The following is a 25,878-nucleotide window of genomic DNA, read 5'->3' on the forward strand; positions in this document are numbered from 1 at the left end:
TAACATGGTCGTTATTTTATTCATGGAAATACCTTTCCACAGACATAGAAGAACATCAGGTTGAGTCAATGAACAGATATCACATGGTCCATAAACATTTTTGCAAGACAAGTATCAAAGTACAGTACAATGGAAATAGAACATTTAGTAGACTATCAACATGTTCATACAGCTTTTTTCATCAGTAAAATGAAAATAAATATTGGTTTGTACATTTTGCTCTGGTGATGAATAATAAACCCATGATTGGAGTATTTGTATGTGTATGCACAATGCCAAAGTGTTTTAAAAAGAATAAGGCAACAAATCAAAATATCATTATAATTTTATTCCCCATGGAAATGTTCCCTCTGTGAAGATATAATAAAAAAAAACAATGAGACAGTATCATTTATTAGTCAGTTAATATTCTATTCCATTATATTTGTATCACAAAAATAGATACCTACATCTATAGTAATGTAATTCTTTTTGCCGAAACTATATCAGGAATTGGATGAACAATCATGGCGGTGAGTTGTTGTTGTGCGCTGCAGCACATCTTAAAGTGCAAAAATAGAAACAAAGGTATCTGTTAATAAATGGGCATTTTCTGTGTGTTGTGTTCCCCACAACGTTGACACTTTTGACAAATTACCTGGGTGCATCAGGTAATCGTTATCCCTCCTGGCTCTGCGCGATAGGGTAGTCTAATTTTGTTGCCTCTGTGAGGTTCTGGCTCCTGTGTAAGATAAAAGTTTGGGGAGCTGCCAATACAGATTCTAAAAAGGGATATTGATAAGGTGTGAATTCTTTAGATCTCTATATTGCAGTGACTTGTTTTTGAGGGCATTTTGAAGGGCGTTTTTTTATTTATTTTTTACGGCTTCTAGGTAAAACACGTACATTTTTTGCCCACATTAAATGAGAAGATCACTTGATGAGTGAGTGCCTCATCAGTGTTTTGTTTTCTTTGATCCTTGTCACTGCCGTGCACCTGATACACTGTCTAAGATTTGGAGCTGTGCGGGCTACTTTTCATTATACCTGTCAAAAATTCTAAATTTAAGATGAAATATTTCCTGATGAAGGTCTGCTAATCAGACCATATTGAGTACTGTGGGACTGCGGGATTTCTAGTTTCTTTTCAATAATTTAAATGTTAATTTCATTGGATTGTTTACCGAGCTTGCTCTCGTTATGTGGCCCAGTTCTGTTGGCACAGATCCCTCCAAAGCTTTGGTTAAAGTTGGTTTATATACAAGACACATAATGATGATGACAGACCTAACCCAGATGCATGCACAACAATCTAAACTACACCCAATCAAATTCATGGGGTGCTTGACAGATATTTATGTTTTATTGCAACAGTTTACACCATTTGACCCCTGTCAAACTCCAATGCACTGGGCAACTTCTGACACACCTGTTCTCACTCATCTGTCTGCATCTCACTGAATAAGAGGGTTGTACCCTCAGAGCCAGTCTTTTCTTTTCTCTTGTATTGCCAAAACCTTTGTTTGAAAAGTGCTATATCAACTTTTCTGACCTCAACAGTTAATAGGTCCATTGGTGCTAACATTTTTGAAGATTCACGTCCCTCCTAAGCATGGTGACACGTCTATTTTACATACATTAATTGCTCTATAGCAACGTATTCCAGACGAAAAAACAACAAAAAAAATAAGACACAAAATACAAACAAAATCCATTCTTGCACATTTATATCTGCACTACCAACCACATAAGTACTGATGCATATTCTTCAAATGTTGCGTGAACACATCTTGAAGATTTTTTGCTCTTCGGTGACAGTGGGCAGCGGTCATCAGGCGCCCGGCAAGGCAAAAGATCAACAGCTTAGCAATCCCGAAATATTTTTTTTGTTTGTTTTTTTACGAGCATGTACTAGAGCAGCCCTTCTTTTTCATGCAGTTGTATGCTTTACTTTTGTTGTACCACACACAATTGCTCACAGTTGTCATTAAGTAATTGAAAACAGCTTTTACTCAGTCATAATGATTAAATACATTGATAAGAACTTTTACAAATGTTTCAAGACGACTGTTTACATCCATGCATTTCATGCATAGATGATGGTCATCCTCTGATGCCTGCACAGCCCCGCAGTGGAGACAGAGAGAGTCGAGTGTTTACTGCATGTCCAGCTAGTTACCTGTCCATTCAGACCTCAACGCCTTCCACCCGCGAGCTGTTAACCTGCCTCACTTTGCTCCGTCCTGCTCAGACTGAAGCCCAGACGCCTGAATGAATGAGTGAAACTATCCACCCAGTCACATGCACCTCCCTGCAAACCCTATTTCTTTCTTACCAAGCTGTTGTTATTCCCACTTGGTTTTTGTTGCAATGTTGCACCGCATACAAAATCTTCACAATGCTGTGCACTCCAGACCTTGCACATAACAACACCTTTCAGCCGCAGGAATACATTTTCTCTAATGTCCCCCACAATATTTCACAGATTTCTTTCTACTTGTTTATAATAAACCGCATGGTACACTGGACAAATACAGAACTGGACAGTCACTACACTTCTCTTTATAGCTGCCACCGTACTAAATGCAACACTGCTCAAATGCACATAGCTAATGAATACTAAATGTTGAATTACGAAGAGTGATATGTACTGTATAGTCAGCTGTCACCTTTAAACACAGCACTGTCTCTTTGTATGTGAGGTCCTGTCGTCCTTGAAACTCAGTTGTCAGCATGTCTCTGACACCAAGAGAAATTCCAGCCCATGTAGTGTCCTTGGTGACGCCAGTTATTCTACAGTCATATGTCGGCCTGTTTTACAGCTGCGTGATTGTCTGTTGTGTTTTTTTTTGTTTGTTTTTTAGCTTTATCTCTTCAGTCATTTATCTGTCGGGCAGCCTTTAGGTGGTGGTAAAGACTGACAATGCCGCTGCTTCTATTTCATGCCGCTCCGCAGCACCTGATTGGCTGCGATGAGCATAACGCTGATGATGAAAGCAATTGCAAAGGCGCATATCAGACTCTTGCGCACACAAGTTTGCTTGACATGCTGCGTCGGGCTGGAAGCTGGGGGGAAAAAAGAAGAAGTGGGAGGGAAAGAGGAAAAACATTACCTGAAGGTCTAATGAATCAGGTATTATTTAATGCTTGAAAGATATCTTGATAGTGTTTTCCGAATGAAAGAGCTCATCACAAAACCTCATAATTACATGAACACAATTATAGGGGATGAATATTTGTTTTCACACCTGTACGCTGTGTAACTGCATCTAGATTAAAATGTTGATTGCAGTTTTGGAACAACAAACAAATGGATTGGCACCTGACTGGCATGTTAACGGATGTTCAAAACACCAGCGATCCAAGAATAGTTGTAGTATACCTGCAGAATCGTCTGAAGTAAGAACCAAGGCAGTTGAAACAGAACAAAAACTGTTCAAAAAAAGGAACTTACATATCTATATATTACATATTACATATACGTTGTCACGTTCCGCTCCTGTGTCACGTTTGTGTTTTGTTTTTGTTTCGGGTTATGTTCACATTCCTGTTTTATTGTGGAGGTTCCCTGTTGTTTCTTGTGTTGTCTGTTTACTTCCTGTTGTCAGTGATTGTTTATCCCCGCCCTAATGTTTTGCACCTGTGTCTCATTGTCCTTTCTGTTTAGTGTATTTAAGTTCGGTCTTCCCCTTACCCCAGTGCGAGATTGTCTGCTTCCCGTGTGTACAGCCTTCGAGCGTTATTTCCTAGTGTGCTTATCTGTTTGTTTATTCCTTGGATTTCGACTTCTGCCTGCCACTTTTGGATACCTTTGCCTGTGAGTTTATTCTGACTTTTGCAATAAACATTTGCAAATATGTACCTGAGTTATGTATTGTGGGTCCATACGTTTGTGATGCCTGATATACGTATATTACATATACCTTGTGTTCATAGTTGCCTTGTATTTTTTTTCCCAAATAGAAGATATTTGAGACTGCTTAAAATTGATCTTGCTTTTGATTTATCTTTATTTCCTCCAGAGGTCATTGCCGCTCTCTGAGAAAAACCGCTCACGCCAAAAGTGTTTTCCAAAAGAAAAGGTTTTTAAAGGTTTGTAAATAATAGAACAAGTTTGAAACGGCTCCAACAACCATTAAACCTACACATTAGATAAATGACCACATAAAAAGCAAAGCATCCTCTATAAGAGCCCTCTGTAAATTAACCATTGAAGTAAAATTCCACCCTTCTCTGATACCGTAATTTGCCATCTTCAGTAAATTTCAGTTCTGTTGTAATGAAGAGGTGTAATTTACTTTTTCACATTAGGCATTTTCCCTAAACCTGCCTCTACTTGAGTTGGGGATATCCTGCATTCTGACAATGACTTTTAAATGAGGGGTTCTCCACACAGAGTCTGTGTAGACAGATGGAGCTTCAGCAATAGTATGTTAATTTTTACGGATGAGGGGAACACAGGAGAGGAGCGGGAACAACGCCATTTCCTGTGCTCAAATTACAAAACAGCGGCCTAAGAGGCCACAGCATTTCATATGCTGATAAGCGGCTGGAGTACATTATGATCTATTGAAGCTGCTCATGGGAGAAATTGGTATCACTGCTGTTTCAGCAACACAGTACAACAAGTGGATTTAGGGGAAAATGGTGGAGACTAGAAAGAAGTTATGATTGTGAGGAATTTTTAAGGTTGTAATCTGCAATTGGTTAAACGGATATAAATTACTATTAATATATTATGTGATGAAAGATTACAAATGATGTTTCTTCCACTATGGTTAGACATGCTCTACTCAATACAGTGAAACTAAGAAGCTATTGTTGATCAGGTTTGTACTGCCATAAATAATCAAAAATCAGTTGACAAACTACTTTTTTAAACAGGCCTTTGGATGACCTCTCCGCACTTTAGTTTAACATATTATCTAGTGATTTTAATTGCACTTTGTTTTAATATGTATCATATAATGTGTTTAATGTAAAGAACTTTGTGAATTTTTTATCTGTGAAAAGCACTATATAAATAAAACTTACTTACTTATTAACCCACCCCATACTGGTATCTAGCCATGCAGATAGTTTTGTTTTTTATTTAAGATATCCACCTTAAACATTTTAATACATGCAAATGAAATTGATTTGTGGTGCTCGAAGCCTAGATAAAATGACATTTGGAAAAATTCAACAGGAAGGGAGTCTTTGTGGATAAGACGCATGCAACGTTACAATACAACGTCCCCAATTTAATTTAAACTGGGACCTTTGTTGCATTATATCACCAGATCACATAAGCAGCAGAAGTCTGTGAAAGTATGAGGTTCTTCCTTACTGTCTATATCCAACTGGCAGTCCTCAGGGTTCTGTATGTGGTTCTCCTCAGTCATGATGATGTTCTCGATGTCTTTCATGGAAAGGTGATCACAGAAGGTGTCGTAGAGGAGCCTCTTCAGCTCTTCAACTGTTAACTTCTGCATGTCACACTGGAGATAGCCATACATAACTGAACATTAACTTAGACACAGGCTGGCAGACATGATACCACACACACACACACACACACACACACACACACACACACACACACACACACATATATACAGTAAATGCAAAGGGGCATTTACAAACATGCATATCGTATGTAGGCCCACACACATAAGACATAAAAAGGGAAGTAACAATAACAGCAGAAATAGCAGTGAATGGAAAAAGGGTTTCTGCAGTGTAAATTTCATCAGATTATAGAAATATAAATAAATAATAGAAAGTATCTATCGATATTTTAAACTTTTTTAAATCCAATCAAAATACAAGATCCCTCCAGTTGAATGTTCTTGGTGGATGATTACATTAAGCGTCATGGTTTGGACAACTGATTTTAAACTCCCTTATTTTGTTTTTCACTTGTAATATTGATGTTAAAAATGCTAATATTGGATTAGCTTTTAATATTGGATCAATAATATAAAGACCCTAAGAATATATCTACTAACAAAGTATGCAGTGGTGAAAGAAGTACTGAGATCATTTAGGCTACTTAAATAAAAGTAGCAATATCACACTATAAAAATACTTCATTACAAGTAACAGTCCTGCATTCAAAATAAAGTAATTAAAAGTATTATCAACAAAAGTACACCTTATGGAGTACTGCTACTGTTGGTATTTTGGAATGCGAAGCAAATTTTAACTTTACATACTGTTAGTTTAACCTAATAGGAAAGCATTGTTTTTTATAAGCCGGCCATGGGTTTTATATGTAAAAATCGGATTCTACAAAGTTAATATAACTGTTAGATAAATTCAGTGGAGTACAAAATACAGTTTGTATATAAAGTAGCTGAATGAAAATATTTAAAGTGCCCATATTATGAAAAAAACACTTTTCTGGGATTTGGGGTGTTCTTTTGTGTCTCTGGTGCTTCCACATACATACAAACTTTGAAAAAAATCCATCCATGCTGTTTTGAGTGAGATACGGTTTCTGAATGTGTCCTGCCTTCAGTCTCCTAGTGAGCTGGACAAAATCGGCGTGACGTCACAGTCCAAAATGAGCTGGCTAACCACAACCGTTAGCTCGTAGCGTTAGCATTAGCATGCTAACGCTAATGCTAACGCTAGCATGCTACGTCGTTCTCAATAGCAAAGCACTGCTACAACACACACAAGTTCACCATAATCTACAAAAGAACTACTTACATGTGTGCCCTCATTTAGAAGTCTCCCAGCTAATCCTGCCTTGTAACTGACTGAAGTTGTAGAAACAGGCTCTCTTTTACTGTCTCTAGAGTTAGCTAGCTGACATGATCTACATCTGAACTACTGAGCATGTGCGAGTGCAATCAAAGATAGTAGTGAAGAAGAAGATGAAAAGAGGTCTCACTCTGTAGCTAAAACAGAAACCAGGTGAAAAGAGGATCTGCAGCAGTGAGAGAGAGAGCTGTGCAGTACAACAAAAATATGGTGTTTTTTGAAAATTAAACCATGTAAACCTATTCTGGTACAACCTTAATCTTACAGTTATGAACCTGAAAATGAGCATAATATGGGCGCTTTAAATAAAGTACCTCAAAGGTGAGTTCCTGAGTAAATACTTAGTTATATTTCACCACTGGCATTATGTAACATTTGAGTTAGATAAAATAAAAAATCTGTGAATGACACAGACCCATAACTAACATTCCTACAAAAATGCCAATCAAGGATCTGTGCCTGTTAGGAAAGCTCACCTATGTTACTCATTTTCTGCTCAGCTTGAGCCGCGTTCACCACTGTGACCGGAGGCTGTCTTTGATAGGACCAGCACATGTTTGATAATTCTAGTCTGTTAAATAATGTTATGTGAGGCTATGCGGCCTTTGCAACAGTCCCTCGGGTTTCTTGACTCTCCCAGCAGATGTCTTTGGTTACGATTCTTTTTTCGTACACTGACTGCACCAACAATTCCCACAAATCCCCTCTCTTTTACACTCCATTTGCTGCATCACTTTCAGACAGCCACCCTGGCTCTGTTATCACGTAACTACAACAAAGGCACGAGCTCCATCCCAATAATTTAATTTCACTGTCAAAGTCAGCAGTTGATTATGTTATTATTATTAACGAGGTGTCTGTAAATAACTTAATATCTATTTTACATACAAATTGACTTTAATGTTCTAGTAATAAGACTGTGGCCACACACAAAGAGGCAGATATAACTCAAAGTTTTGAGAAGGGACACAGTTCTTAAGGGAATACAAACCTCTCCAAGATTCAAATCATCCCATTAACAACCCAGTGAATGTGGCAATTAAAACTGGTTTTCCTTTAAACTCGTACAGTGGCAGAGTCTAAATGTGTGTGCACTTGAAGGGTTTGCTACAGCTGCGAGTCTGCTGTCTATCTTCTTAATAATAGGCAGAAAATGAGTGACCGAATAATGAGCACCTTCCAAAAAACGGAGTCAAAGTCAGTGCCGTTGAACTTATCTGGCATCCCAGCTGCCGTCAGCTTTGGGCCCAGAAGAGTCACAAACTCCTCAAAGTCCACCTGGCCATCGCCTGCGGAGAAGAGGCACAGTTGGTGTTTATTGTCGCTGGTTTAACTGCCTACTAAAGTCCAGTTTTGTAAGCAAATAGAGAGCAAAGCTTCTATACTTTCTGACTTAAAATAACAAAAAATCCAAGCTGTGTTTTTGCCTTACCATCCATGTCCAGTCTCTGAATGATGACTTCCAGCTCCACCTCATTTGGCATGTAGCCCAGGGAGCGCATGGCCATTCCCAGCTCCTGCTTTGAGATGAACCCGTTTCCATCGCGGTCAAACACTTTGAAGGCCTCACGGATCTCTGCAGAGAAGACAAACAAACACACACAAGCTGAAGGCATACAGAAGAACAGGATATGAAAGTGGGAAAGGTTCCATGCAGCAAAGACACATTTTTTTATGCTGCATCATTGCTTGAGTCATAGTTATATGAGAGTTGGCAGCTCAGGAGAACAAATTCCACCAGTACAATGACAAAAAACAGCCAAGATAAAATAAATATCCTTCAACAAAGAGCTGAGATTAGGACAAATTGTCAACAATTTAAAGTGCAATACTTTGTGCTGTCCTTGTATTTAAAATTGTATGGGGATGAATCAAACCTATGTAGTGTTATTCTCTCTGCGGCTGCCAAAATAAAATAAAACGCTTTAATGCCAAAAATAACCTAACAGGAATATGTGCTGCTGTCATACGATGTGCGTAAACACTCTAGTGGTTGCATTTCCTAGCTTCCCATCCGTATTATAATTTATTAGAAAGAAAGACAAATAAATGACAAAAAGGTTAAAACATGATACCCACTATTTGAAACAATTACTGCCAACTCAAAATTCTTGCTGAACCCCTAAGTGTAAGAGTTGACATTAAAAATAATTTTAAAGGATTAGTCATAACATCCACTGACAAGCAGATTTTAAAGCCCAAAATGTAAATAATCTGTCATTTTTATGTGTTAATATGTTAATATATCAGTTTTGCTGCTGTATATTGTCCGTTAAAGAGGGCACTCCAATATTTGTCAACTTTCTAAAGTCTGACTAAATAACCCTAATGACATCATCAGGGTTATCTCTGCTTGTACTGGAGACTGGGCATTTCTAACTGAAAGCCTGCATTAAAAGCTGTAGGCATCGAGTTTTAAAGATGTTGGCATTTACCAGGCATGGAGAGTCCAAGAGATGCTATTCTATACAGTCTTCTGTTCCTCTACTTTTACATAGTTCTCTTTATTAGAACTGTGGGGGCGTTTAGGTGTGTATTCATGAAGTCTTTTATTAGATTTTCAGCTAGTTGTTGTGTGAATGTTTGGTAATACCAGAGAAGATGACTCGAATGCTTCAATTTAGTAAGTCTGGAATCATTTCGAGCTGTGTACGACTTGAAGGCTAGAACAAAGGTCTTTAATTTCTTTGTCAAGTAATACCAAAGGGTTCTTTCTGTATTGATACTACCAGGAGACTTAACGTAATCTATGTAGTTTGAAGCTGCGTCCATGGAAGAGTCCTGCTTCACAGTGACTGGATTTAGAGCAGCACATGAATTGTAGGTGTGGGCTGATCAGTGCATTAGTTTGTGTCCATAAAATACATTTTGCGTGAGTAGCTGCTCTGTTGAATCCATGTTGAATCTCCCCTCCACTGTCCATTTCCGGTGATAGCCACACTGACTAACTTGACTCATACTAAGAACAAAAATGTATCAAAACATTAAAAACCAATGCACCAATTTTGACCATTCATAATCAGTCTCTTGCGACTCCCCAGACTTTATGGAAGACCACTGGATCCACCGTTGATAATGGTAAACAATGTGCCTCACTTCTAAGTAGCAGTAACAGCAGTTAGTTTGAGATAAACAGAAGAAAAACAAGAGGGCCACTACACCCTAATAAACAATGAATACTGCCTGCAGAAATTCAAACCAACAAAAAGTCACACAGTACAGGACACACTGTTCGTACTCTGAGAAGTACAGTGAAAGTAGATGATGCCCCCCGCTAACACAGAGCCACAATCATTACAGACAATCTTCAAGCAGGTAATTCCTCTATTTCGGTAATTCTATATCTCTGCTTCTTTTTGCATCATGAGGGACTGAATCCATTCATTTATGTGCAATAACATCCACAACCGAGTCACCTACAATTTTAAACTTGTCACATCTTTGTGTCACACATCTGATCTGCACACAAAAGAGCAGAGCAGGAGATGAATCTTAAGATGGAGATAATGCACAAAGTAAATCTTCAGAAAAGCACATGCTAAATCTATAATCTCTCTAATCTGTTGGAAGCAGAAACCCTAAACTGCATCATGAAATAGTCATGTAAGAGTTATATTCAGTCTTTGTAATATGGTTCAGGGAAATACGGTATTTTCCAGAAGATTTGTAAAAATAGATTAGGTCAGAGCAAAACTAAGTTTCTAAATGAAAAACAGTGTACAGTGGCCTTTGAATAATTCATGAAAACAAAATGAGGTAAATGCTGTTGCTAAGTAATGCACAACTTCTCTGTTACATTGACTGACAATAACAACATTCCAGGTAGGTGAAATAAAAAATGTAATTCAAATGACTTTCCCTTCTCAGGTTATAGACAATTAGCTGTTGTTAAGTCACTGAAGTGTAATACTAACCAAATCTATCAATCCGCTGCGAAGTCTTGTTAAGGAATTGCAGCTCCGGAGTGTCATAACGGTGACGAATGGCTGAGCCTCGGGGCCAAAATCAGCAGAATGACAGTCTGAGACAAATATTCCCATTGGAAAGAAAATACATTAAATATCAATGATGGCAGGAAACAGTGTCATTCTGTGTATAATGTGGCAGCAAGGCTTCAGGAAAATAGTTTGTTGTAATCAAGTACACATCCACAGAATAGAAACTGTGCCATAGGGACAAAGGTACTTGGCAATCATGTATTACAATGGATTACATCTGGGCATACAATTTATAAAACCCAGCAGAGTGACATTTGCAGCAGCTATTTTTCACATTGTTTTTCCCTTCAAATTGTCTTGCTGGAGGTATACTTTGAAACCTCCAGCTGTGTTTTTTTTTTCTTCCTCCCTGGATGTGATCATATTGTTTATAGAATAACAGTACCTCAGTATCCACCTGAGGTCTCCACTCCATCTGTTTACTTTAGAAAGAGGGGCTTTCTAGCAGACACTCCCTGAAAAAAACATGTTGCCGCCGCGCAGACACACTCTTAAATAAGGTGCCAAAACAGTTTCAGCAAATACTCCGTCTCTCCTGAAAGCTTTATTTATTGATCAAAGGCCAAGGTGAGAAATAACATCCCGACTGATAAGTGGTTTCTAGTATATTTGATATAAAAAGTTTGTATTGTGTTGTAATGAAATTCACACTCAATTTGTTGTGGGAGGATTGTAATACTCTGTCACAGCATTTACAGAAAAGCAATTCCTTATGCATGGGCCAGAATTATTATGAATGGCTTATCAAGTCCTGTAAACAACTGTAAAGCTGGAATATGTACCAAACAGACCTAACAAATCTCTAAAGTAAAGCCGACCGTAAATAATCACTCAAATGTAACAAAAGAGGCTGATTAATCATCCTCTAAAAGAATACATTTCTCTTTTTGACCAAGCGCAATCCAGATAGAGTGCTATCTCTTTGAGAGTAAATCTATCTTGTCCTCAGAAGCGACAACTACGTATATTCCCCCATTTTCACTTTAGTCTGGAAGCCCCAAATGGGCCAAATCCACATGTATTCCCCCACAGTGACTATTGTAATTGAGAAACTCCTCAGAAGTCAGAATTAGTTTAGTTTATTCACAGAACATAAAAATGAATTAGTATTAAAACTGTCCCCTCTCCCTGACTGTGAATAAATGCTTTGGCACAAAAACTGAATAGCTCTGGTATTGATGTAGGCCTGCACTGATGACCTGAATTATTCTGCCCAATCAAAGAGAAGCAGTTGGCAAAATTTCACCACCACTTAGTCATGTAGCCTTGAAATAAATAGATCTAAATTCGAGGCACACAATTAAAGCAACAGTGGGTCAGTAGCTACAATCCACTTTTATATTCCCAAACCAAAAAGGTAAAATAATAATACAGCAGTCGATAGAGATCTATTTGCTGGATACAATGACAGGAAATTAGATTTTTTTTTTCACACTGTTGGCTAAGCATACAACTGTTTCACATTAACCCTGCTAAACAATTCCTCTTGGATATACCATAATTAAAAATTATATGGTCTAGGTCTCCATTTTTTGCATTATTTATTAATCTGATAATTATTATTTTCAATTGTGTATTATATACAGAAAAAATAGAGAATAAAAGTTTTTCCCACAGCCCAAGTTGGCATCATCAAGTTTGTTGTTTTGTCAGAACAACACTTCAAAAACCAAGCATAATCTGTCTACAACTGTAGATCTCTGGTTGCCGGCATTTAGAATTGATCAATGATTTATATGATTACTTGATTATCAAATTGTTGTTGATTCATTTTCTGTCTCTTGGCCTCAGCAATTTATTGACTTGTCATTTAAGCATTAATGTGGTAAAATCCCGCTAGCTTTAAATAAGCTTGTTGTGATGAAATGGGGGGGACACCACAACAAGCTGTAAACATAACATCATATTATTAAAGTATTTTATGATGAATGTGTTGGCAAACAGTTGCCTATTAAACATCCAACATCCATGGAGCATCATTGATATTCATTTAGAGTCATGTTTCTGGCCACCTGGTTAATATTCAATCTTATTTTAGCTTTGTTTTTTGGTCTCTCTTTAGGTAGATAAGCAGCTCTTTAGCTGCTATATGCTGCACTATGTTCACCAGCTAGTTGCTAACTTTGTCGGTCTGTCGTTAGGTGCCGGCCCAAAGCTTGTTTTCTTAAATCAGCTGCTGCGGCTGGAAACTGGATTGATGAGAGCTGTGAGAATCAACCAAAACAGTAACAGTTCAGGGGACTCCCAAAGGTGTGCAGGGCACAGCGTAAATTTCAATGACTGTTAAAATCAAATTTGACCTCTTTCAAACTGTTTGAACCGGACATGTAACGGACCTGCCATTTCATTTAAATTACTGTCACTATTTTATTTTTTTCTTTCATTGCCATAGATTTTATTATTGCTAAATTATCTAGTTCATCTCACTTTCGGCTTCAATTACATTTTACTTTTTTACCTTATTAATATACATAAAATTTGTTTCGTTATTTTTAGAAGCTGCTGTTGTTGCTTCCACTCAGTCTCTGATACCATGGCTCCACTGGGGAGATACGAATATTTGTGTTGAAAGCATGTGGTATTTTCTTTGATGTAGAGAGGTGCTTGTTGGCCTTCAAAGATGTTATGCCACGCGGTCCCCTGGTGTGTGATCTGACAGAGGATGAAAAGCCCAAGTTAAGATCGTGAGCTGCGAGAGCCAAGCATCTGAAGCTGAACTCCCACAAGGGAAAGGTGCAGTGTGTACTTCCATCGCACTGCTCTCCCCGTACACTGTTCTATATCAATGAAGTGCAGTAGATCCTTGCTGCAGCACAGAGACGTGGAACAGTCTGTGAACTGTACGGAGCACTAGACATAGCCCGGAATCACTTGGAAATGGAGCTGATTCATGCAGACAAATAGAAAACGCTTGGATTCAGGACGAGGGTGAAGCATCAATGACAAAGGGAACGACATCTACTTTCTATGCGGCATTTTCTATTAGACTCATGAGGATATAGCCATAAAGTGAACACGATTTTTAAAATGTCATCATCTTTGGCTGTGATGAAGAAAAAAGTAAATTGAAAAATGGGTGAAATGAACTCTCCTCAACCGTGATGTAGTCTACGTGATACGCAGGTATACGAGTATACCTAGTATACCCACTAGGAAAGGTCAAGGATTTCTGTATATCCGCTTACAAAAATTCAAGGATAACATTACATAACGATGATTGTTTTGTGAGAGAACTTTCACACTTACGTTCATAAATTCACCCCGTCTGTGTGTGAGTCGCCTAGGAACAACAACACAGTTGGCAGTCATTCTCTGCGCAGATCTGAAATTAACTAATGTAAATCACTAAAGTACATATATTAAACAAAAGCAAATTTAAACTACACTCTTTCCGTGTTTTGGTAAGCCTGCCCCTGAAGCTACTGCCACTTTGAGTGACACTACAGCAGACGTTAACGTTAGCCTACAGAAACTACAGAAAATGAGCCAGATGAGGCTGATGCTTTACGCAATGTAATTTGGTACGTAATGTTACCAAAAACCTATCGGGTTTTCGCTCTGGGACGCGTCGCTCTGGGACGGGCGAGTCTAATGCCAGTTGGTAAAAAATGACATTATACTCACTACAACAAACTAGACTACACCACTGCTCCTCATCTTTACAGAACAGAAAGATATCACATGGGAAATAGTTACTTGTATTTTCGAGGCATGTCCGGAGCAAAGCTTAACGCCTTTAATGCCATATATGGCATCAGTGAAAACTTTTGCCAATTACACATGGTGCACTTTCAGCAGAACAGGGTAATGCCGGGGCTTTTGTAGAGGTAAAGTGTCCATGAATGTATTCCGGGGACATTTTTTTAGAGCTAGGAATCCTCTTTCCCTCAGTCAGACCTGCATCTGCTTATGGCTGCTTTGGATCGGTAATTGCAGCACACCCACTCTTTATGTAAGACCTTATCAGTGTGAGAAAAACACTGCTTTTCTTTGTGTGTGTGTGTGTGTGTGTGTGTGTGTGTGTATATATGTGTGTGTGAACCTTAGACGACTATTTTTAAACACCCATAACAACCTTAATCCATCTTTAGCTGGATATGGGCCGACTTGGGCACCCGGAAGATTTAAATATTACCATAGCAGGCTTCTAATAAGGCTCTGGAGCATTCAAAAGGGGTTTATGGCAGAGTGTCTGTGTCTTAAGGAAAAATCCTATCTCTGGGTTTGGATGGAAACTCCTCCCATGATGAAATTTGCCGCGCTTTAACCTGGTTAACACAACCACGGGGGAAGAGAAGAAAAAAAAGTTGGAAAGGTCGAGGCGCTTCATCCTCAATAAGGAAAAAAAATCCCCCGGCCAACTTCTTAAACCCCACTTGACCTCGAACGATTGAAGACAGTGAAAGATCATAAAATATGAGCCTGTCTCTGTTGCTTCATTCGGGTTTTCTTTATCTCCAGGAAGGGGGAATCATTGATCTGTCTCCATTTTTTTGCCTCCCACACTCTTATGTTTTCAAAGCTGCAAGTTTTCATCATCACAGCCGATATCAAGCTGAGCCGACGCCAATATTCACAAGGCGAAAACCTGCAAGAAGCACCTCAAACAAAGGTCAGAAGTGAACAATCAAAAGCCTCCACTCTGCATTACAGCTTATCTAACACTCCCTCATCAGTTCCACCACATTAATGTTATGCACTCGCCTATGGATCTAATTTTTCTACTGCTGGATTTTGTTATTGTCTGGTGTAGACTTTGCAGCGTTGTTCATCAAAGAGAGGAAATATAAGCCATGGGGAAAAAAACACTTCACCTTCCAGAATTCATCATAGTTAATTTCACAGGTAATAAAGTCTGCTGGATCCACTCCTTCATGGCAATCGATCAAAATGGGAATAAATGACTCAACTTAACCTACCCGACAGAGGTAATCACAGCACTTCATGATATTCTCCACTAATCTGCACCTCATGTTTTCCATCAAAACCCAATTTGGCAAGGAAAAATGTCATGCCAGATTACAGTAACTGATTAACTGAGAATTTATACGAGACCTTGGTTGTTGACGTGATCTGAGACACTAAAACATCTTTTTAACCTTTTAACTGATTTTCAGAGTGTGCACCTATTTCAAATAAATGCAAAGAAATAAACAATGCTCTCCAGTTTTTTATATTAAAGTAACAGTTTGACATTTTGGGTAATATGCTTGTTCTCTTTCTGGCAGAGAGTTGGATGAGATGAATGACATCACTCTTTTATCTGTAAAGATGAAGCTGACATGAGCAGCTAGTTACTGTATCTTAGCTCAGCACAAAGAATAGCCTGGTTCTGTTTAATGTAAAAAAAAAAAAAATCTGCCTACTAGCACCTGAAAAGTTTATTCATTAACACGCTATATCTCATTTGTTTAATCTGCACCAAAAACAAAGAAATAAAACTACAAATAGCCGTTTTACACAGACCATCCACACCCAGAAAACGACCATATAGGACGATTGTGCAAGCAGCTCATACGACCCATATTTACGTTTATGTTGGGCGGCGACCTCTCTGGCCGTAGTAATTATCGCAGAAGCAAACGAGGAAGTGAGGTGACAAAGTATAAGAGTGTCAAATAAAGATGTAGGTTGGGGTGGTGGACGGGTTAAACAAACAGGACTTTCTGTCAGGAGTCTGGGGTTTGTGTCCTGTGTGAAACCAAATACGAGCAGGATGCTTTAATGGGAATCCCCAGTGCTGCATATCTGTAATGTCACAAACCACGTCATTCTCCAAAATGGATAAATTCAGCCTTCCTGTCTTTCTTATGTCTTTTTTTCCTCACTAAGATGTGTACCTTTTTTCCTTTGGTGTTTTTTTTTTATTGATTATTAGGGAAGCCTCTGGGGCTTTTTACTCATTTAAACAGAACAAACCAGTTTCATTATATTCACCACCTTCCCTCCACACGCATTATATCACCATCTTGTTTCAGTGTTTCAGAGAATAAAAATTCACAAATCCAACATCACCAAATTCAGATTCTGACAATGAACGCTAGGCATTCAACTTTGGAGTAAACGAATCCAGAAGTCAGTACTGTTGATGCCGCATGTCTTTCTTCTGTAAATCATTAACAAAAGCCATCTGTAATTAACTGTTTGCCAGAATTGTAACATTGTCAAGAGGTTTTGAAAGGCAGAAAGTGGAAATGTAATGATGTTGGCAGTGGAAAAACATGTATTTGATTGATTTGCTTTTTTGTTTCAATATTATTTCAGAGAGAGACTGCTTTGATGATTCTTTGTAAGAGCATATGAAAAGCTCTCCTCTATGCAAGAGGAAACAAACAATTTGTTCAGGGGATCCAATTTAAGGGTAAAATGAGGTGTTTTTTTTTTTGTAAAAGAACAATAATTGAACTAATTCTGGCTTACTGGGAGAGAGCCTTTGCTAATAGCAGTCAATAACTGAAGTGAACAGGAGAGGAAAATAAGTGTTTGGTTTTGGTACACACATATGTATCGTTTGCACATGCCACACTTGTGAAAATGAGCCAGCATATCCAAATCGTCTTTGCAGCATATGTTTTAAAATGGTTGCAGTTGACCCCTTGGAAGTTCACCCCCACAACTCCCACTGATTCTACACCAGCGCTACGTTATGTGCATAATTTCTGTCTTGCCAAGCAGATATCTTTAAATATCTTGCATTAGTATTCATGTAAGTATTTCCAAAGGAATGGAAGTCAACCCTCCACCTCAGGGCGAAGGAATGAGTCAATGTTTTCTGCCGCAGCTACAGTAGGAGTCGAGCAGAAACATCAAGATTGCCTCACAGGCAGTTTATGCCATTAGGAGCACAGTGGTGTCAGTGTTTTTTGAGCAGCTGTCAGTCAAAGCAATTTGCAAAGTCCCCAAAACTCTGCCAAGGGAATGACTAAAAATGTTTTAATGTTTTTCCCAATAGCTTGTGTTAATTTTTTTTATTACTGAAAGCAAACTACTTTCAAAAACAAAAGGCAGTGTGGAAGTCAGAATATCTTGATAAAATATTTTTAAATGCATATTGACGACTCAAGGACACACACGAGGAGAAAAATAAATCTCCAATTAGGCCTGTCCACAAGACAAGAGCGCTGACTTTCCGAGTTTCATCATCTGAGACACAGACTTTTTACCTGTGTCAGTCACTGGTCGTTTTTGTAAGGTTTCACTTTCCACCTAACATTCCTGGCTCCACCGAGTTAATAATAATAATAAAAAGAAATAAAACAAAGTACAAACTGCTTCACAGTGAGAAAAATGAAATAAAATACCAAATGAAATGATAAAATACACAAAGGGCAAAAATGTATTAAATATCATAAACAAGAAATTGAAAACCAATTAGCGGGCAGCTTAGATAAAATCAGGATATGCTTTCCAATAAAAGTATGTTTTGTGAAGAGACTTAAAGTGATGGTTCGGAGTAATTTCACCCTAGGGTCCATTGCACCATGACCACTAGCCAAACACCCCCCCAGAAGCTTTTTTCAGCTGGGTCAAACATTGGGAGAGTTAGCGTAGAGTAGCATTATCAGCTGAATAGCTTAGCGCAGGGGCTAATGGACCCAGGTTTGTATCTCGTAAATGACCCCACTAATAATGCCAGAAATGATACCAAACTTCTACACTAGTACAAATAGGTTATGCACTCATAAAACGATGGATTGGAAAGTTTGTAAGTACACCAGAAGTTTATGTAAATAACACTTGCCTGTTGGCTTCTCGTCTCTGCTGCTGCTGCTGTTGCTACTGAGTGCTTAGGGCCGTCTACAAATTACAACACCGAAGAGGGAAACAACAAAAATATTTATTAATTTAATGACTAAATAAGGTAATGTCTCCAAACTTACCTCAATTATAACTTGTCTCCTGCTAGTTATACTACAGCACTTACTTTAAAAAAAAAAGTTAAATTAATAAATATTTTTGTTGTATCTCTTTTCGGTGTTGTAATTTGTAACCCCTAAACGTCTGCTATCTACCGCAGCAGCAACAACAACAACAGCAGAGGCGCAGCAAGCAGCAAAAACTTCATTACAAACTTACATACTTTACAAACTGCATACATCGTTTTATGAGAGCATAACCTATTTGTACTACTGTAGAAGTTAGGTATCATTTCGGGCATTATTAGGGGTCATTTACAAGATACAAACCTGGGTCCATTAGCCCCTGCGTTAAGCTATTCAGCTGATAACGCTACTCTACGCTAACTCTCCCAATGTTCGACCCAGCTGAAAAAAGCTTCTGGGGGGGTGTTTGGCTCGAGGTCATGGTGCAAAGGACCCTAGGGTGAAATTACTCCGAACCATCACTTTAAAAGGGGTGGGGCATAAATGTCTGTAACATTACCAAATTTCATTTTCCAGTCCAACAGCTGTTGAGATATTTCAGACCAAACTGAGCAACCTGACAGTGCCATTCCTGGAGCCGATAACAGTAATAAAAACATTAAGTCATTTTAAGAAGGTCTTAGTAATCCTTTACTTTTCAGCAACACTAGCAAAGCCATCCACTGCAAACCTACTGCACTCTGCAGGTGTCACTCTCTATCAAAGTGAATGAAATAACGTAAACACAGTGATCTCATGCTGATAGTCTCCTATTCAGTAACAAGACACGGTAGATCTTCCCACCATCGCTTATAACACAAAGTAAATGAAATAGTAGTATGAACACAATTTCTATAAATCTAGCTCTAGGCTTCAGTGGCTTTGGTTCCATTATTCCAATCACTTCCTGTTTGCAACATATCAGCTTCAGTGGGGGAATGACAACCCAATCTGTGTTTGATCTGGAGACTAGGAAAGCCCCCTTGCTCGCCACGACCGTGAACAAATGGAGAGATAACTTTGTAGGTGGCGTTGATTTCGATTAGCACAGACAATTACTCCGTGAATGTAAAATGCTCCATGAGAGATTTGTCCCTGCTGGGGCTCTGTGAAAAAAACCTTCATGTTTTCTTGAGAGTAAGCGAAGGCTTTCATTAGGAATGGAACTGAGTAAACTAGTACTAGTACTACTACTACTACTACTACTAAACTACTAGGCTATCATTTAACAAGAGTATAGATATAACACCAGAATTTTGGAGTACATTCATTGAGATTTTAATTTGAGAAATATTTGATCTGCAGAAAAGGGCTTCCAGATTCAAATATGATGTCCATTAATATGTGAATATAGTAAATTCCCCTGTGGGCTTCTCTCTTTCTCTTTTTATTTGTGCTGCATTTATGGAGTTATGTCTGCAAAGTATTAAAAGACTGAGTAAAAATAAATTGTTTTGTTTAAAAGCATAAAATTCAATTATTATACTTTTGTTCATATTTTTCTAGTATTCGTATGTATGTCGATTGGATTAAATTACCTTAATGTCAGAATTATTTGGCTATTTATGAATTACAATAATTCTGTTTTCACACTTGGTCACAAATTAATAAAGTGGTTTTAGGGTTTTTGGTACAACTCTTTTAAAAATCTGTCAGTAACTAGCAACATTTGTGGTTAACTCATTAAATACATAGCTGAAGATTGGGGGGTTGTATTCTAAGTATATTTCTATGGACATAAAACAGAGTAAATGAACAAAAGGCAGACATACAGTATGAATATGTATCATTTCTAGCTTAGCTTACAGTAAGTTGTGTTCTATGTGATTCTTCAACTCTAAAAATAACAAACGTGAGAAACAACGAAAAGGAAAGCCAAAGCAGATTTAAACAGAAATGATAAATAAACTGCACTGATCACAACCTTGTGGGAGAGATGTGAAAATTCTGCTCCTGCCTTATCTTTTGCTTTTTTTCTTCAGGAAACTTCTGGAGTCTGTTTACATGAGCCTCACTCTGGGTTACAAATGCTTTAAGCTCAGCCCTGGGACTATTTTGAAGCTGCTTCCAATAGGGCTGTAGGGCTGTTGTTAGGCAGTGTGGAAATGGGCTACCCACTTAATTCCACCTGCAGTGATATTGACACTGTGCTCTGTGTGTGTGTGTGTGTGTGTGTGTGTGTGTGTGTGTGTGTGTGTGTGTGTGTGTGTGTGTGTGTGTGTGTGTGTGTGTGTGTGTGTGTGTGTGTGTGTTTGTTTTGTGTGTGTGTGTGTGTGTGTGTGTGTGTGTGTGTGTGTGTGTTTTAGTGGGGGAGGAGGTGTAAACTATATCGAGCTAACATGACCAACAGTTTTTTTCGTCCCTCTTGTGTAGGAGGGGAAATGGAGTATACGGAGTCCAATTCAATTTATGCTCGCATTGTCGTACATTCAGGTACTTGCTACCACCCCCCCCCCCACCCCCACCATCTTCTACCCAACACACACAGGCTTAAAGAGCATCAGAAAAAATGCCATTTTGTTCCAATTATAGCTTTGACAGCCTTCTCGGCCACAAAGTGTGGTGCCATTGGTCCAATTCCTGGGGGTGCCCAAGCCAGTAATTGAAAATCAAGACATTGGCTATGTGTGCCAATAGGGTTTGAGCCTCCTGTCCCTATACATGCACTCATACACACATATTTCACATATGTGCAATTTCGTATGGTGACAAAGCCCTGTCTCCCTGACGGCCGAGCTGATGTATGTGACACTTCAGACTTCCAGGCAATTTTTGTCCGTCTCTCGAGATATGCGAGCGGTGACGAGACACAGGCTGACACTCGAGCACCGAAACGTCACTGCTGTCAAATCTGATCGACAGATACTCGAGATTGTTCAATGCATATTATAATTTAGAACTTATCGACCTTTATAGTATCTGCAATAACCAAAATATCATTAACCCTTTGTGTTTAGTTGAAATTGGCTTTACTTCCTCATTCTTTTTTTTATAGTACAGACCCCGCTGCTGTATGTGTAAAAATAACTAGTTGGTTTTTTTTTTCTCCTTTAAATTTCTTCTTCTTTTCCTCTGAACTTATTAAATCAATATGATAAAAAAAAAAAAAGTTTAAAGTGGTAACCTCTTCCCTTTGCCATATACAGGGCTTGTAAACACAATGTGGAAATAACCATGTTTGTTATATTAAACTGTCATGTTTTATATGTTATACAGTAGCCTATGTTTTATAAATTAACCATGTTTTACAGCTGACGCAAAGCAGAAGGAATAACCGACTTCTGATGTGTTTAAAAAAATGTTACAATCATGTAGTATCAAGCTGTTAAGTATGTTTTGAGCTTAGGATTTAGGAAGGTACTAAATCAGAGCAGGAAAGAAAAACGTACAATTACGAGGTGAATGTATCATGCAAAATGATATTGCTTGGGTGGAAAACGTGTTCTGATCCCAGCTGCTCACTTGTAGCACTGTCCTCCATCTCTGAGCCGCTGACAATGTAATGAGGGTAAAGTCAGGATTGAGAAGAATATTTTTGAAAGCATACATATTAGCACATAGTAAGTGTATATTCACTTTATTGAGCCATCATCAACAAACCATCAGCCCTGTCACATGTATATAGTATTCATTCTGTGCTGTAAGGGCTGTGAATTCCAGTTACACTCTTGACAACAACATTCCATCTCCTCAGTGCCACTGCCTTACACAAACTATTAGACATCCCTCACACGGAATCACTAATGCTCTACAACACTGTCACTGCTGTTAACTGTGCATTACCTTGGGCTCTCCTATTCTCTCCACAAAGCATCCCATTGCTTCTCCAGTCAAACTGCCACTATAAGTTGAGCTGTAAAGCCCAAACGGCTCACTTTGTTTTGCACCAGAGTGACTGCAGCAAGGAACCACAGGTTGACTTGACTAACTGAAGTCAAAAACAAGTGCTGTCTGCTTATTGCACCCAAACCTGATTGTAAATTAAAACGGTATGGCGAAGTGGAAACTGAAATTCCTTAATCGCAACAACCAAAAGCTTTTATTGGAGTCAATAAAAATGATTGAAATATGAGACATCCATCTTTTTTTTTTTTCTTGTGCTGCTGCTGTGCACAAAACAACATTTCTGTGATGCAAGGTCTCAGTACACTGGAAATCAAGTTTGACAATAAAGCGCTGTGTGATGCAATGCTATAATCATGGACATGACATTGTGCAAAGATCAATTTTGGCACTGACATGTTGACACTTTTTCTTTTATAAGAGGCTGAGTTTGTTGGCTGTCAAAGCAGAAAAAAAAGGCAATAGCGGATCTTGCACGCATTCTTGTCTCTGTATATTTCTGCTGCTGTCAGTTCTAAAACAGGTGTTGTGTTAAAGGTAGTATGGCCATTCACTGAACATGTTTTGGGAGTCAGAACCAATTCATATTTGGCTTTTTCAACTCGGCTTTTCTAATTAATGTCATCCTCAGCACTAATTAACATTTCCCTGCCAACCGTATTGCAGATGCAAACCTCTGTGTGTCAGTATGAGACAAAGCAAACGTGTGTGGCTGTGTCATTTCAAATGTGTGCAACTCTCAATTTAAAGTTTATTTCTGATTTCTCCCCAAGAAATTCAGCACCAGCATCCACTGACAAGATCTCTTCCAAGACCTAGCTTGTCTGTAATCAACACACACGTGTTTCAGTCAGAGCCTTCAGTCAGAATTGCATCCCTTTTAAAGACATGTGTGCACACTGATCTGTCTGAACCTGTCCAGCAAAGCAGTCAAATCTGGCATGTCTCTGCTTTGTTTTCCTAACAATGTGTTCATGATTGAGGTAACAAGGATGAGAGGTGCCGCGAACAAATCATTCAGCATAGATACGTCAGCTTCCTTACAGCGTCGCCGTACTGAAAAAATGGCAACAACGCAAGAACTTACTGTCATCACACTCGCTTTGGGACTTGAACGATGTCCCAGGGACTGCTGCATGATGATGTGTAGATGTCATAGGTTCACATCACAAGTGCTCCAGGCATGAATATTCTCAGGATACTGAAAAAACTAATGGCTCAGAATAGTTTTCATGGGTCAGCATGCTTGTTGGGAGGATAATTATTTTTGCTGATAGGTGCCACTGCAATGCTGTAGAGCAGAGATCTTCAACAGGGGGGGTCCCCTGAGTTACTGCACTCTGCACCTAATTATTGTTTGATAATTTTTTTATAGTTTTTTTTCAATAATTAAAATGTCTGAAAATATACATTAACATGAATCCAACACATTATTAGCAAAGCCTTTTTGCTATAAAAAAAACCATTGAAATTACACACTATTGATAATAGTCTTACTATAGTTAAGACATTAAAAACTTGATGTATAAATAATATGTGAATATCAATTTCCATCCATCCAGCTCCAGCAATTAAGACCCCTGCTGTAGAGGTTAAATGTGTATATTGATGTAGAAAGGTGATTTTCAGATAACTTATTTTTTTTAATTAAAAGATGTTGGTTATATCATTTAGCAGCTGTGGTACAACAATGTCACACAAACACTTCTGGACCATCAGAAAGTCTGTGTGGCCAGACTTTATGTGCCGGTGAAATCGGGCTTCCATTAACCAAATTTCCACCCAAGAGCTTCTGCTTCCAGTTACAGCCAACGCATCATTGCTGTCCACAAGAAGCAGCACGTTGTGGGAGAAAGGGTGCAGAGATGCCTTTTTTTATTAACCAAATCAGCTCCACACTGAGGGCATATGTGACCAACCTTCTGAATGAGCTGCAAATCTATATTCCCAAACAATGAAAGACAAACAAGCTGATCTTTGAGTAACACTGACAACAAAGTGGGTGCTTATTTTTGCACACTCTCTTTCACATATCAAGATTTTGAAAATAAATCTAAAAACTGGCCTGTTTTAAGCTGCAAATCTGTCATTTCACCTCTCTTTCCGGCTCTCTGAGCGCTGTCCAAGGTGCTGACCGCGGGTCTGTTTAAATGAGCTCCACCGCAGAAGCTGACCGCAGCCACGTACACTGCCACTACATGACTCTGTTGATGATCAAACAACTCACTAGCCTTGAAAACCCTCAAGTACACGCGAACAGGTAACATCTCACCTTCAACTTCGTCTTCGGGCAGGTTCACCGGGGCGCTGTAGGAGAGGATGTCAGGGATGGTGCAGATCCCCCGGTACATCAACGTGGAGGTTACTGGATGCATCGGCATGGCTGCGACCTTTGGCTGCCACCTGCGCCCTCTTCATACAGAAATGTCTACAGAGAGGATCCCAACTTCCCCCCACGGTCACCGAGGGAACGGAGAAGCGAGCCCATTGATGGGGGGAGAGGGGTGAGGTGGGAGACGGTGGATACCGCAGCGTGTCCGCCGAAATCTTGTTTTTGGTCAATGACTGAAGAGCAGGAAAATGTATGTGGGTGTCTTACCTCATTGCCGTTTTATTATTTGCTTGATAAAAACAACAAGGTCCGGATTAATACACAAAGTCACTAGATATAAAACTACCTCAGGCCGAGATAATGCGCACATAAATACATCAACCAAGACAAGCTCCACATCTGAGGTAAGTAATGCAGGTTATTGGTCTATGTTGTATACCGATCAATCGATACACGGATTTGTAGGTTATCATTCCACTGGTTGTTTGTGTTTTTAGTCCCAGCGTTTGTCTGCAGTGAACACATTCATGCATCCACTTGTTGGATACGTGCGCTCACTTGACGCACTCCGTCCTCAAGATCCAGCCACATTCATATAATCCACCGAAACGACACTTCATGAGGAAATAGGCAAGATAATTCTAAAAGTGTCGCTTGAAAGCGTGGAAAGATGATGAGCGCGTGTCCGGATCCCCAAAGACAACAATTTCTCGCTCGCTCTTAATTGGTCATGGGTACGGGGGCGCGTTGCGATCCGGTTGTTCCATCTTCAGTGGAGGAGTGCTTTTGTGAAAGGAAGCTCTCTGTGCCTCTGATATGTAGTCAGTCTCCTCTTTCTCTCCTGTCTCACCCCCGTCACTCTGTCTTTCATACATACGGCTGCACATACACACATTATATGCAATCCCTCCCGCATAACACATCCACCCTCCCTCCCCTTCTGTCTCTTTCTTTTTATTCAGTTACTCCCGTACGCATTCCGGTTACTCACCAATTCAAAAAAAACAATAAAAAAACATAAAGTGTGATTGATGATCATGTATGGTAGGTGTATGGTAGATTTGCTCTTATTGTGCCGAGTATATAATAAACCGAATTAAGCGCCATGTCCTTA

The 25,878-nt window shown here is 39.0% G+C and overlaps 1 protein-coding gene across 1 annotated transcript; it reads right to left on the reverse strand.

Moving 5' to 3' along the window:
- LOC120561370 (calcium-binding protein 7) lies at positions 1 to 25,632 on the reverse strand. The gene is made up of 5 exons (XM_039804460.1): positions 24,705 to 25,632; positions 8,162 to 8,305; positions 7,906 to 8,018; positions 5,309 to 5,459; positions 1 to 3,045 (listed from the first exon to the last, which is right to left on the reverse strand). The coding sequence occupies exons 1-5, from the start codon at positions 24,811 to 24,813 to the stop codon at positions 2,915 to 2,917; spliced, it is 648 nt and encodes a 215-aa protein (XP_039660394.1). The 5' UTR covers positions 24,814 to 25,632; the 3' UTR covers positions 1 to 2,914.
- Positions 25,633 to 25,878: the final 246 nt, after the last annotated feature.

This window comes from Perca fluviatilis, chromosome 6 (assembly GCF_010015445.1).
Source record: "Perca fluviatilis chromosome 6, GENO_Pfluv_1.0, whole genome shotgun sequence".
Classification (NCBI taxonomy): Eukaryota; Metazoa; Chordata; class Actinopteri; order Perciformes; family Percidae; genus Perca; species Perca fluviatilis.